We start from the raw sequence: 14,892 nt of genomic DNA, 5'->3' as shown, positions 1-14,892 counted from the left end.
TAAAAGCAAAATACTGCGGATGCTGGAAATCTGAAACAAAAAACAGAAAACACTGGAAAAACTCAGCAGGTCTAACAGCATCTGTGGAGAGAAAAACAGAGTTAATGCTTCAAGTCCATACAACTCTTCTTCAGAGCTAAACAGAAGTGAAAATAATATGAAATTTATGCTGTTTAAGGTGGGTGGAGCAGCTGAAGCTGGATAGAAGGCCAGCAATAGGTGGGGGCAAAGGAAAGATTGACAAAGATGTCATGAACAAAAGGACAAAGGGGGTGTTAATGGTAGTGGTATGGGCTAAAGGAGGTGTTGGATAGTGGCATTAAGGTAAGAAAGCAGAATGTGATAATAGCAGGACAAGGGTAAGCACCCTGAGAAAGGACAACATTAACAAGTAACAGATGGAGTCAAGATAGCAAGAAATAAGTTCCATTGGGCAGGAACAGGCTGACACGATCGGTCCACCGGTGCAGTCCCGTTTGTGGATTTTGGGGAAGTAGAAGCGGGTTGTCCGTGGTTGGAGACTATGAGGTTGGAAGCTGTGGAGGGAAGATCTCCAGGAAAGATGAGATCAGTGACAGTCCTGGAAACAATGGCTTGATCTTCAGTGGTGGGGTCATGGTCCAAGGGGAGGTAGGAAGAAGTGTCTGAGAGTTGGCGCTCAGCCTCTGTGAGGTAGAGGTCAGTGTGCCAGACAACAACAGCACTACCCTTGTCGGCAGGTTTGATAACAAAGTCAGGGTTGGACCTAAGTGAACAGAGTGCGGCAAGTTCAGAAGGAGACAGGTTACAGTGGGTGAGAGGAGCAGAGAAATTTAGATGGCTAATGTCACGCCGACAGTTCTCAATGAAAAATATTTTTATTTTTACTTTTATTTATTTTCACTTTTATTCATTTATTCATTGCTTTATCCCCACCTTTTATCCTATTTTCGATCTTTTCTACCCACCACCCCATCCCCACAAGAACCATCTGTTACTTGTTCATGTTGTTCTTTTCGGAGTGCTTACCCTTGTCCTACTATTCTGCTTTCTTACCTTAATGCCACTAGCAGCACCTCCTTTAGCCCTTACCACCACCATTAACACCCCCTTTGTCCTTTTGTTCATGATATCTTTGTCAATCACTCCTTTGCCTCTACCTATTGCTGGCCTTCTATCCAGCTTCACCTGCTCCACCCCCGTAAACAGTATAAATTTCATCACATTTTCACTTCTCTTTAGCTCTGAAGAAGAGTCATACAGGCTCTGTTCTTCCTCACGGTCCTGCTAATCTTTCCACATCAAGTATGAAAGTTGCAATTTTGTTTATTTGTTCACAGGTTGTGGGCTTCTCTGGCTAGGCCAGCATTTATTGCCCATCCCTAATTGCCCTTGAGCTACCTTCTTGAACCGCTACCTTCTTGAACTGAGTGGAGAGGGGGGAGTCCATGTGGTGTAGGAACACCCACAGTGCTGTTAGGAAGGGAGTTCCAGGATTGTGACCCAGCCATAGTGAAGGAACGGCGATATATTTCTAAGTCAGGATGGTGAGTGACTTGGAGGGGAACTTCCAGGTGGTGGTGTTCCCATCTACCTGCTGCCCTTGTCCTTCTAGATGATAGTGGTTGTGGGTTTGGATGGTGCTGTCTAAGGAGGCTTGGTGAGTTCCTGCAGTGCATCTTATAGATGGTATACACTGCTGCCACTGTGTGTCAGTGGTGGAGGGAGTGAATGTTTGTGGATGTGGTGCCAATCAAACGGGCTGTTTTGTCCTGGATGGTGTCAAGCTTCTTGAGTGTTGTTGGAGCCGCACTCATCCAGGCAAGTGGGGAGTATTCCATCACACTCCTGACTTGTGCCTTGTAGATGGTGGACAGGTTTTGGGGAGTCAGGAGGTGCATTACTCATGGCAGGATTCCTAGTCACTGACCTGCTCTTGTAGCCACAGTATTTATATGGTTGGTCCAGTTCAGTTTCTGGTCAATGGTAACTCCCAGGATGTTGATGGTGGGGGATTCAGTGATGGCAATGCCATTGAATGTCAAGGGGTGATGGTCAGATTCTCTCTTGTTGGGGATGGTCATTGCCTGGTACTTGTGTGGCATGAATGTTATTTGCCATTTGTCAGCTCAAGTCTGGATATTGTCCAGGTCTTGCTGCATTTGGACATGGACTAATTGAATCTGCTCCTACCACCCTACAGGGGAAAAAGATCACCCAGCCGGGGCCCCTCCTCTCTCTAGTGACCCCTGCATTCCCCCTTCATATTTGAAGAGCTCCCAGTGCTAATTGCACATGTAGGATAGCCACTTGAGGTACTAGAGGGCAACTAGTGCCTGTAGAGCCTGAACCCCACTGAAAATCAGCACCTTTGGCTAAGTGGTGAGGGGGAAGAAAACTCTCCAGTTTAATGTCACATCAACAGACCAATTGGAGGTGCCGTTCAGAACCAGTTGTGAGGCTGGAGGTCAACACTCCCCATCCTGATCCTAGCTCCCCTCAACATCCGCAACCAATGATACTAATGGGATGCCCCTCAAACATTGGTAGATGCTCATTACAGCTTATTGGCAGATAACTTGTTAGATACAAGGGGATGGGTTTTATTTAGTTTGTTTTATAGAGATGAAACATCCCCTCATTTCTCCTTCTGAACAACAGCAGGATCTTTAGCTTCCTGTGTTGGCTGCGGCCTTGTGCTTTTGCACTTGTACATGCAGAAGATTCTCGGCATTGCTATTGTGGAGTTGTTAACACTGTTCCTAAACATTTATATTCCTCTTAACATCTGTCACAACATGGCTGATATTATCCTTCCATTGTAAATGACCCTAAAGGTCTTGTCCCTAAAGGCTGAGCTCAGGCCTCAGGATTCACAATAAAAACCAAGTTGTTACCAAGTAATTTGGATTAACTTTAATATTCATTTGGGGTACTGAGACCGAGAAAGAATTGGGCTAATAGCAACAGGGATACAGTCAGTAACACAGGTTGCTGGCACTGAGCCTGATAGTGTGAGGGAGCTGGATTAATATGAATTGAGATAACCAAGAAAATGCTGAAATTATCCCATTAATTGAAGGGTGCTTGATTATTCAGCTCCTTGACCATTAATTCCTCATAGCCAATGCCTTGGGTTACTGTTTGCAGTTCAGTCTGTAATTAATGGGCACAGTAACTCCTCCAATTTTCCTCAAAGATGTATGACTGCTAAACATATAGTTTTTGACATAAATGAAATGCTGATTAAGGCAAGGGGAAATGAACCTTACATCTCAGGCCCCTAGTGTCCACATCAAGGCCTCCAAGGGTATGTATGGCACAGTGGGATGGAAAGTATAACTCCCTCTATATTGCTCCCAAAAACGTTCCTCAGCTTTGACCTCGGGTTACTGGATAAAGTCTACCCTCAAACTAATTTTACATGGGATTCCCCAGAAAACTTCAAGGAGAGGAGAGTTTGATTCTTTCAGTCGAAACTTCCTTTCAACCTGGATTCTGGGGAACATTTTAAGATGAAACTTAAACTTGGTAAAAATTTTCATTTTGGTAATAGATGCAAAAGACTACACATAAACATCAAAACCTTTTCTGAACTTTCTGTAAATCTAGTTCAAGGTGTCTGCTTACCAGAGAGTTCTGGAGGTTGACAAGCTGCGTGGTAGTGTCACATAACTCTTGGTCCTGTTTTCTTAGCTCTCTCTTCAGAGTTTTAATCTCATAATCTTTCTTCTTCAGCTTCTCCTGCATCACCTTCTTCCGAGCCTCGGTCTGGAGCCAGAACACAAACAAAACCTGAAGGAGGACAAAAGTGAGCGCCCTGCCCGCCAAGTGGATGTGGTGTGCTACTGAGCCATTGTGGCTAGGAAGGGCGCTGCATTAGTTACCTTCATCAGGGAAGCAGCTCGGAACTACAACTGGCCCCTGAGCCCTTTGTCTAGGGAGGGTTATAAAGCAGCTCCTGCATAGTCTAGGTCACAATCCAGGGAGCCCTGCTTGGAAAATGCGCATGCTTCTCTATGTGTACGGGTGTGCATAGAGTGATACTGGGTGAGGATGAGATCAGGTTCACTCACTATAACCTCAACAATCAAGCAGCCTTCTGTTGCTCATTGTCTAACCACAGACTCAAAGAAATAGCTATTCAAGCCTGCTGCAAATGCACCTTACTCAGTCAATGTCACTCTCAACCGCAGCAGACATTTTCCCATTGCCCTCATCCTATTTCCTGCCTAAGGCTGTCATTAGTTGCGTTGGATTAAAGGCTGTTTTGTCCTGTGGCTCAATATCCACTGGAAATTTGATTGAGACAGGCCAACCTCATTTCATATAGGACCAGGTTTCAAAGGTATTTAACCTACAGCATCACCCAGTCGTACTTTAATAAATGTTTGATCCAGTTGCTCCCTCTTTGTTGAATGTTGTGGGCCCTCTCTGCAGGAAGTGAAGGTTGGAGGTCTGTGCCTGTGCTTAGCCACACAGAGTCCCTGGTTCCAAACCTGCCACTGTGGCCAGCAGTAAGGAGGAGACCAAACACCTCCCTGTAGAATAAAGGGAACAAAGATGATAGACCCAACAGGCCCTAAGTTCTCTGGAATTCCCTCCCTGAACCTCTCTGCCTCTGTACTCCTCTCTCTTCCTTTAAGATGCTCCTTAAAATCTGCCCCTTGACCAAGCTTTTGGTCACTTGCCCTAATACCTCCTTATGCCTCAGTGTCACATTTTGTCTGCTAACACTCCTGTGAAGCAGCTTTGAACACTTTATTCTATGAAAGGCGCTACTCAAATGTAAGTTGTTGATGTTTCATTAAATAGTTTGCACTTAGCTGTCCCTTTCACTTCCTGGGTGAATGCTGGGAGAGGCTTGATGGAGAGGACAAAAAAAAGCAAAGGAATGGCAAGGGCTGTCTGTTCAAACATCCCACAACAAAGCAGGCTTTAAATAGAGGAATAGAGGCAGGTCAATGAGTAAAGGGAAAAGGATCTGAAAATTCCCCTAGAACTTAAAATACATGTACCATATTAACCAATATGAACCATTCAAGCTGCAAGGCTTTACAACAACAACAAAAAGTTGCATTTCCATAGTGTCTTTAACATAGCAAAACATCCCAAGGTACTTCACAGGAACATTATCAAACAAAATTTGACTCTGAGCCACATAAGAAGATATTAGGGCAGGAGGCCGAAAGCTTTGTCAAAGAGGTAGCCTTTAAAGAGCATCTTACAGGAGGAGAGAGGGGGGGAGAGGCAGAGAGATTTAGGGAGGGAATTACAGAGCTTAGGGTCTCTGCAGCAATGGCATAGCAGTAAAATTCAGGGATGTGCAAGAGGCCAGAATTAGATGAGCACAGATATCTCAGAAGATTGTAGGACTGGAGGAAATTACAGAGATAGGGAGATATTCTTTGCACTGAGATCATTAAATATAATGCAGGGCTTGGCCCTTTTACCTGTAAGTACACCCCACTGAGATGTTACACTTGACTTTCAAGGGTATTTCTTTTTAGTCATTCTTGGATGTGAACATCATAGCAAGGCCAGTGTTTTTTGCCCATCCCTAATTGCCCTTGAACTGAGTGGTTTGCTTAGCCATTTAAGAGTCAACCACATTGCTGTGGGTCTGGACCACATGTAGGCCAGGTCAGGAAATGGCAGCTAATTTCCTCCCCTGAAATAAATTAGTGAACCAGATGGGATTTTACTACAATCCAGTTTTTACACGATTATTATTAGCAAGACTAGCATTTTCTTCCAGGTTTTTTTTTCATTCATTAATTGAATTTACATTCCCCTAGGTGCTGAGGTGGGATTTGAACTCATGTCGCTGGAACATTGGACCAGGCCTCTGGATTACTAGTCCAGTAACATTACCACTATGCTACCGTGTCCCTTGAATAATTCTAATCTAACTCTACCCAACTGGAAACTGAGTGATCAGATTAGCCTTCTGTTTTACACCCAGTCTGATTTTATCTTTTACTCTCTGGTCTGTTCCCATTATTTCTCTTGCTGGTGGGTTAGAGTAAAATGAACCCCTTAGCAAAAAGTACAGAGATGACCGCAGCCTGACTGCCTTGGTCCAATGCCCTTACCTTGCCATGAATGTCCTCCTTCACACAGCAGTGAGATGGGGACTTTGTAGCTCTTCTTTCAAACTGTTCCAAGTGAAAAGTCTGTATCAAACAGAAGAAATAAGGTCAGTAGGGTAGAGTCTTCACTTTGGGCACAATTGGTAATCAGGCCATAAATTGCGCTAGTTTTCCAAATTGAGTTTTTTGTTTGAGCTTCTGCCGATTGGCCCGTCCGCCAACCGTAAAAGTGGATGGGCTACGTAAAATCACTGACATTTAGCTCCTTAATGAGTTTAATTGCCCGCTTAATTGTCAGCGGGTGCACTTCTGGCTCATGTGAGCACCCGCCGACTGTAAGGTTGCACACGAGCGCGATGATGTTGGGATGCGTGCCCGACATCTTCTCACGCAATTTCACGTGATTCCAGGCCCAGCACGTGGCCGCACATTCAAGGTAAAATTCTGGCCTAGTTACATTGGCATACAGTGGTGACTTTACTATTTATGTATGTATTTTGTGTGTTATGTGTATTCGGTGTCTGTATTTTGTGGGTCTTATGTGTTCAGTGTGTGTGTTTTGTGTGTACATATTCAGCGTCTATGTCTGTGTGTGTTCAGCGTGTGTATTTTGTGTGTCTGATGTGTTCAATGTGTGTATTTTGTGTGTGTTCAGTGTGTGTATTTTTTGCATCTGATATGTTCAGTGTGTGTATTTTGTGTGTGTGTGTCCAGTGTGTGTATTTTCTGTATCTGATGTGTTCAGAGTGTGTGCTTTCTGTCTTGTGCATGTTTAGTGTGCATGTTCAATGTGTGGATGTTTTGTGTCTGTATATTCAGTGTGTATGTCTCTGTGTGTTCAGTGTTTATGTGCTTTCGCATGTTTAGTGTGTGTTCAGTGTACAGATGTTTGTGTGTGTAGGTGTATATTCAGTGTGTGCGTCTGCATGTGTTCAGTGTTTGTGCATGTGTTGTGTGTGTATTCAGTGCCTCTGTTATTTACAGGATTAGAACTCAGTCTAAATCTGCCCTCACTCACTATCTACACCAGGATCTTCCAGTAAATGCCTTGGATAGGAATTGGGAGGAACACTGGCTTTGAACCACTGAGGCTAATTCTAGCCTCTCGGGCTCTTTGACCAGAATTTCAATAGGGATTGGGGATCAAAGCAGGACCGGTTACTTTTCTGCTCTGTATAGTTTAGTACCAATCCATCTGCTGTACTGAATGGCTAAATAATTTAGGGAAGAGGATTGACATTATGTGCCTGTGAACTAAATTTCTTGGAGATAAGATATCTTGAAATTTCTTTGTAATTTTGGTACGTTTGAGAGATAAACAGACTCCCAAGGTCACTGCCTGCAGTTACAAAGATCAGCTAGGAGCAAACAACTGGTCCTTTTGTACAATGAGACCTCAACTCCAGCTCCCACACTGTGTTGTGTGGTACTGAATCAACCACACCAGCATGTTGCTAGTTTCCATATCTAAGTAGGGAGTTAGTTCAGGTAGCACAATGATCAGGATTAATGAGGTGGAAAAAAAATCACCCAGAGATCCAGGTGCTGATCCAACATCCAGAGGCTCCTGCTGGAAAGTGATCGTATGTGGGGCGGATGGGGAGAGATGCCTAGCTGGGATGTCCCTATAGTTGAATAGCCTGCCGACACTCACAACCTTGTGTGAAGAAAGTCCACTTGGCCTTGAAACCACACTGCAGTAAAAGTCAACGCCTTCAAGACTTGTCCAAAAAAAGGGTGCTCCCAGCTCAGTGAAGTATGACAGGACAGTGAGAGTCACATTCTGTCACCAAGTGATGCATGACAGTACAACAGTGACTGCCAATGGCAAATTAGAGGCTTCTATTTTAGGCACAATTCTTGACCATGATTTTTAATACAGCAAAACTCCAAATAAGGGGATGGAGTGTGTTAACAAGGGATTTGAAAATTACCAACGCTCCTTCTAATTTGCCTGCAGCTTATTTATTGCACAGTGCAGTACAATCTGATGGTTCCATGGCGTGCATGTTAGGTGAATCATTGGTGATAGCTACTAAAAGTGTCTCTGCATTTGTGCACAAATAATTGGATCTACAAGCCAAACTTTATGTAGGAGAATGAAGCAGTGCCTGACTGAGAATGAAAGAGAGAACTCATTGCTTTGACAGTGACGACCCAGATCGTCTTGAATCTCTGGTATTTCAGTCTTGCTGTTGCAGCTCTTGTTCATTTATGTTTTGAGTTTTTGGTAACCCCCTTTAAAACAAGCCAGCAAAACAACCTCACCTCCCTAAGCTGACAAAGAAAGTCTGATCTAAATTAATGCCCACTGTGTCTTCTGAGGGGGCTGTAACTTGTTCAAGATCCAGGTGCATGGGAGCTCAACTCACCCAAACAATCATGCATGAGCCCGAGCTCTGAGTGTCAACAGGCAGTTCTACTGTAGAGCAATCATAGCTGAATCTCATTCTGTCCTCATAATTGGTTTCCATCCACCTAGCGCCAATATTATAGAGGACAATATTATGGGATCCTGGGTTTTATAAATGGAGGCATGGAATTCACAAGTCATAAAGTTATTCTAAGCCTATACAAAACACTAGCTCAATCTCAGTTGAAACTCAGCAATCAATTGTGGGCTCCACACTTTAAGGATGTGAAGGTCGTTAAGAGAGGGTACAGAAGAGATTTACTAGAACAATTCCAGGGATGAAGGATTACAGTTACATGGATAAACTGAAGAAGCTGGGATTGTTCTCCTTAGAACAGAGAAGGCTAAGAGGAATTTGATTGAGGTGTTTAAAATCATGAAGGGATTAAATAAACAAGGAGAACTTTTTCCAATGGCTGATGGGTTGATAACCAGCCAGCACAGGTTTAAAGTGCTTGGCAAAAGAAGCAGAGAGGACATGAGGAAAAACTTATTTAAGCAACAAGTGGTTAGGATTGGGAATTCACTGTCTGTTAGAGTGGTGGAAACAGATTCAATCACAACCTTCAAAGGGGGTTTGAATAAATGGGTGAAAGGGGAAAAAATTACAGGGAAGGTGCAGGTTGGGGGATTAACCACTTTGGTTTGCAAAAGAGCTGGTGCAAACCTGATGGGATGAATAGCTTCCTTCTGTGCTGTACTATTCTATGAATTGTAGTCTCTACTGATGTTCCATTTGGGGTCAGGGGACAGTGTAAACCTGGGATGGAACATGGCTGGTTCAAACCTCACGAGGTGCTGCCGCTCCTCAGAAGGCTTTGGGACATCTGAATAAGTCAGATGGTGACTTATGGTGTAATGTTATACACAAGGGGTTACAATATGGCTCAGTCTTTTCACACTGCTTCTCAAGAGGAAGATTGGAAAGCCATGAATCACCCTCACTAATCAGGCAGTTAAAAAGAGCTTTCCCTTATCCCTCATGCACAATTTGGTATTTTAAAGACAAGTTCTGGGGGCTTCAATTCCCAGCATGCCGGTTCACACATCTGGACTAAATTCTGGCCTGTGCTACTGTCAGCTTAACTTATCGACATCAATGGATCAATTATTTTGTTAAAATAATTCAGACCGGAATTTAATGCAAACTTGACAACCAGTGCGTTAAAGAACAGCATGGAGATCATGTCATAGTCCCATGTCTGAGATCAGAACAGTCAGTTCCAGCCTGAATCAGTGCAAGACATGTGAATGGTAGTCTTCAAAAATCTCAGGAAAAGCCCCAGGAGAAATGGATTAAATATACCATCAGATCGCCCACATGGAGGACCTCTGAGAATTTAACAGCAAATGAGGGGTATATTTATGCAACAGGCCTACAACTGCTAGGAATAGGCTGAGACTATGTTCAGCTCATTTAACAATGCACCCTCACAGACAGCAGATGGAAGATTTTCAATTGAAAGGAAACCTCAGCTTTGGATATCTGAAATAAAAGCAGGAAATGTTGGAATGTACACCACAGATCAGCCACCATTTGAGAAGGTACGAAGACATGCTGGATGCGTGGCCTCTTCTTCAGAGCTGATAGTAATGGCAGAATTGTGTTCTGACAACATATTAACTTGTCTTTTTTCCTCTTTATAAAATTTCTTGTTGAGATAGAAGATCAGCCATGGTTGTATTGAATAGTGGAGCAGGTTTGAAGGCCTTACATCTGTTTCTACTTCTTATGTTCTTATTAACTCTGCTGCCCATATTCTAACTTGCACCAAAGCCTATTTATCAATCACCCCCTGTGCTCACTGACCTACACGTTGGCTACCAGTGCAGCAATGCCTTCATTTAAAAGTTCTCAACTTTGCTTTCAAATCCCTCCATGGCCTTGCTCCTCCCTATATCTGTAACCTCCTCCAGTCCCACAATCTTCCAAGATATCTGCACTTTCCAATTTTCACCCTAGGGATATCTCAAATTTTGACCACTCCACCATTAGCAGCCGTGTCTTCAGATGTCTAGGCCCTAAAACTCTGGAATTCCCTTCCCTCTCTCCCTCCTCCTTTAAGCTGTTCCTTAAATGCTTTCTCTTTGACCAAGCTTTTGGTCGCCTGTCCTAATATCTGTTTATGTGGTTCAATGTCAAAATGTTGTCTGATAATGAGATGTTTAAAAGCGCTATATAAATGTAAGTTGTCGTTGTTAGAAATACTGGGACCAAATTCTTTCCACTGTTCTGCTGTTACTCCTGTGGTAACCCCAGCGGAGAGGCTATGGAAAAGGCTGGGGTGTGGTCAGGTCCCACCCCAAGAAGGGAGATCCTGATCAGAGTCGTCAGAGGGGCCAGGACTATAGAACACTCTCTGCTCGGGGAGGCCCTGTCCACAGAGGATGCTGCAGGCTAATAATGTCCAACAATGCATCCCCAGAACTGCAGTGCAGGTGCGGGCTCCATTGGCTCAGTCATGGTGAGGCCTTAGCAGGCTGCCAGTGAATCAGGAATTCACATTCTGAGGAGCTGTGAATCATTGTGTGGGCAGCATTTACTCTAACTCTGCTTTGTTTCCTTAACTATTGATTTGAAGGTCTCCCAGGTTTATTACTAAGCTCAGAGTACATTTATTCAGCTAAAGTAAACAGGCCTTCAGTCCCCAGGGTCAAGAGGGCTTTCAATTTGGCTGCAGTTACTTTAACGAGAGAGCTTTGCAATGGTCCTCCAGAGGCAAGGACTGTTGGTCTAATTTAATCTTTGTTTTTGATAAAATAAAAAGCGATCTTGGAAGAGGCAAAAGGAATGATCTGCACTTGTAAACAGACCTTGGGATGTCTTGTTTGATTGTGGGAGGCATGGGAGCTGTAGGTACTGCCACAGCACAATAAATCTGATTGGTCACTAAACTTGAGGACCTTTCAAATAAGCTATTCCTTCAAACCCAGGGTGGAATTTTCCAGACTCCCACCATAATGGGATTAATGGTGGGCGGAGGGGGGTGGTAGCAACAATGCGGCGGGAGCTGAAAAATTGGTTTCTCGCTGGTGTAAAACGACAGCAGGATCCTCTGCTCCCATCCGCCAAGGCAGGTCACAATTCCCACCAGAGGTCGGCATGAACTGATTTGCATCCCACTAATGGAATGCAGATGAAGGCCCAACTGGAATCGCAACCCCCTCCCCCACCGCCCCACTGTCCCATCGTCTGCGCCACCGGTGGGAAACTACGCCGGTCCAGAACATATCTGGACCACTGTGGTGTGTACATGTCGGCAATTACCTGAAGAAGGCCTGGGGCAGCTCGCGGAGATGAGGTGAAGATGGAGGCCTCCAGTGACCGGACCCTGGACACCACGTGCAGCAGTGGATGGGTGGACCATCAACCACGTGGATCTTCTCTGTGTAGCAGCATCCAGGAGGTGGTTGTTCTTGGTGCAGCAACTCCTTCCAGAGTTCAGATCTTCAAGCACAACTTCTTCCAAAGTTCAGATCTTCATGTAGCAATTCTGTCCAGAGTTCAGATCTTCATGTAGCAACTCCTTCTAAAGTTCAGATCTTCAAGCACAACTCCTTCCAGGGTTCAGATCTTCATGTAGCAACTCCTTCTAAAGTTCAGATCTTCAAGCACAACTCCTTCCAGGATTCAGATCTTCAAGCACTACTTCTTCCAGAGTTTGGATCTTCAACCAGCAGATCCTTCCAGGGTTCAGATCTTCATGTAGCAACTCCTTCCAGGATTCAGATCTTCAAGCACTACTTCTTCCAGAGTTTGGATCTTCAACCAGCAGCTCCTTCCAGGGTTCAGATCTTCAAGCTGCAGGTGGAAGGAGGTACAAGTGGGTGGAGAGGGTCTGTGCTGGTGGGGGAGAATAGACAGGGAGAGAGGAATGAGGAGGTGGGGCGGGTGTGGAGGTGGTTGGTGTGGTAGGAGGAAGAGAGGGATTCTGCAGGGGTCGTGTTGGAGTGCGGGCAGTGGGAAGGGTGTTGTACAGGTATGAAGGAGCATTGGGGGTTGTAGAGGTGTGGATGGGCATGGGGATGGGAGAGGAAGGGGTCAGTGGAGGATGCGGGGGGAGCATTCTGAGGGTACTGGTAATAAGAGGGGATGGTGATGGTTAAAAGAGGCAGTGGGAGCCAGTAGAGTGGGAGGGTGAGGGTGCAGTGATGTCGAGTGAAGGTGCCCTGAAGGCTGTTGGAGGGAATGTGGAAAGTGCTGTGCATTCGGGGGTCAGAAGGATGAGGGGGGCATGTCTATCGTAACTGGGGTGGGTTGCTCGGGAAGGTAAGAAACTTCTACCTGTACGGGCGGAAGGTGATGGGGGAGGATTTAAGGGTGACTGTTGGGTGGTCAAAAGTGACTCCTGGGGGGGGGGGGTCAATGTTTATGGGGGTTGGAGAGGGTGTGGGTGATGGTGGGAGGGGAAAAGGAATTAGATTTGACTTCAAATGTTATGAGAACCATGGCTGCTCGCAACTATGCAGAGCCTGGAGATGCTGCGTGAGAGTTGGGTCATCGGGGTGGACAGAGACCAGGTCATCTCAGCTGGACAACTGAAGGGGAACACCAGCATGTGGTCCTCACAATGCTCAGGCATTGGGTCGGAAGAGAGTATGAAGGGCAAAAGCTCAGCATGTGTTGGTGGTTTCTTGCACGTGGCTTACATAGGCCCTGGCAAATATCTTCACCTGCCTGCACACGCATGATTCTGAGAGACATGAGGTGTCCCTTGGAAGATGTTGTTGTGGTGGAGGGGGTGAGGGAGGACACCACAGGCTTAAAGACTATCGCAAATAAACCACATCAGGCATGATTAGGTACTTAAAGTGTGACACGTGTAACAATCATAGTGCATCCATGCAACCAACTGTGAATTCAGAACTACTAAATTTTTATTTCCCTGCCACTTGGTCTAGGTGCTCCCCCGACGTCTGCAGCAGGGGTGAGGCAGCCTGCTGACCAGTTGGCCCTGTTGCCTTGGATAACCTTGGCGGCTGTCCACTGGAGATCCAGCTAACTTTGGCTGTCCTGCTGCAGGACAGCTGCTCCCTTTGCGATCACAGAGGATGAAACTGAAGGGGTCACAGGCAAAGGGATTCCAAAGGGCTGGACACCTTCAGAGCCCTGAGTGGAGGTCCCAAGGGTGTCCAACTACCACTCCTCCCTTTGGGTGCCTGAAGGCCCCAGCCTGACTCCTGGAGGGGAAGAGGCACCTGAAGGGAGGTCAAGATGCCCCGTCCCCTCTCGTGTAGCCAGTGCAGAAGCTTACCCATGGCTATAGCAATGGAGTGCAGGTCTGCACACAACTCTGGCAGAATATGCTGCACCAGGTTCTGCATGGAGTCTGCCGCCCTGCCCATGGAGGCCTCAATGCATGCACAGGTCGGCGTCACTTCATCAGTCAGCAGCTGGAAGGTCTCCTCTGCCTCATGTGCCACCCTGTTGAGGGCCTCCAACATCTCTGCCTGATTTTTCCCAATCTCTTGCTGCCTCTCCATCGCTTGGAAGGCTGATTCCATAGGCCCGTCATCGGGTGCAAACTTTGCAGATGCCTCTTCCCCAGCACTCCTCCAAATGCCGGTGAGCTTGCTGACCCTGCCTCCTCCTGCTGTGGACATGTGTCCGTGCAGTGACCATCAGAATGTGAGACCCATCCTAAACTAGAACTAGTACCCACCGAAGTGTGTGTCTCTGGGCTGTTGGAGGCTGCTGTGACGCCTCTACAGGTGCACCTTCTTCACCAGCAATGTCCTTGCTCCTCTCCAGGCTTGTGTGTGTGCTGGACAGGGCTTCCTCACTTTCAGGCCTTGCTCTCTTCCTGTAAGTGAGACATGGAGGCACACTTGACCCTGAGGTCTCTATGACATGGATCATTACTGGATGGAGGCTGCAAGCCAATCTCTCCATCTCCAATGGATCTGTTCCACTCCACCCATCAGCTGGGCTGCCCACTCCTCGAAGTTGGTCAGTGCGGCCGACCCCCTCCTCTCTTGTCCCTTTCTCCTCTATTATGGCTTAACTTCTCTTGCACAAAGAGAGAAGACTGGGGCTGAGAGCAATTGGGTTTCATTATCTTTCCCGTAGTTCCAGTCTTTCAAAACTCAGTGGATTGTGTGCCATGAGATTGATGCATTGCAGATTGTCCAGAAGGGTTCTGGGGCAGCACCCTCCAGAGTACTGAGCCCATGTAGATAGAAGGATAAGGCTCAGAAAGGCATGTCATTTGCAGTGCTTGCTGGTGCCCTCAACACCTGACCCTCTTCAACACCACCCCCACCTGTCTCCTGCCAGAAAGCATGTAAGGTCTCTGTGTGGAAGGGTGAGGGACCCACTGTGGCCTCTCCACTTGCAGAGTAGATGGATTGCAGTGGGCATATTAGTCAACACCTTGTCAAGTTGCCACTGAGGACCATGTCCTCTGT

The 14,892-nt window shown here is 46.0% G+C and overlaps 1 protein-coding gene across 3 annotated transcripts in view; it reads right to left on the bottom strand.

Annotated features, from left to right (window-relative positions):
- Nucleotides 1-14,892, bottom strand: part of LOC121288329 (forkhead-associated domain-containing protein 1-like) — a 124,717-nt gene that overhangs the window by 15,272 nt on the left and 94,553 nt on the right. For all 3 annotated transcript variants that reach the window (XM_041206869.1, XM_041206870.1, XM_041206871.1), the window contains 2 exons: nt 6,075-6,155; nt 3,610-3,750 (listed from right to left, as the gene is read on the bottom strand). In XM_041206869.1, coding sequence (XP_041062803.1) covers nt 3,610-3,750; nt 6,075-6,155 — 222 coding nt within the window. The remainder of the gene's footprint in view (nt 1-3,609; nt 3,751-6,074; nt 6,156-14,892) is intronic.

The sequence above is a fragment of the Carcharodon carcharias genome, chromosome 15 (assembly GCF_017639515.1).
Source record: "Carcharodon carcharias isolate sCarCar2 chromosome 15, sCarCar2.pri, whole genome shotgun sequence".
NCBI classification, from domain to species: Eukaryota; Metazoa; Chordata; class Chondrichthyes; order Lamniformes; family Lamnidae; genus Carcharodon; species Carcharodon carcharias.
Note: the sequence above shows the minus strand (reverse complement) of the source record. Positions and strands in the feature narration are given on the sequence as shown.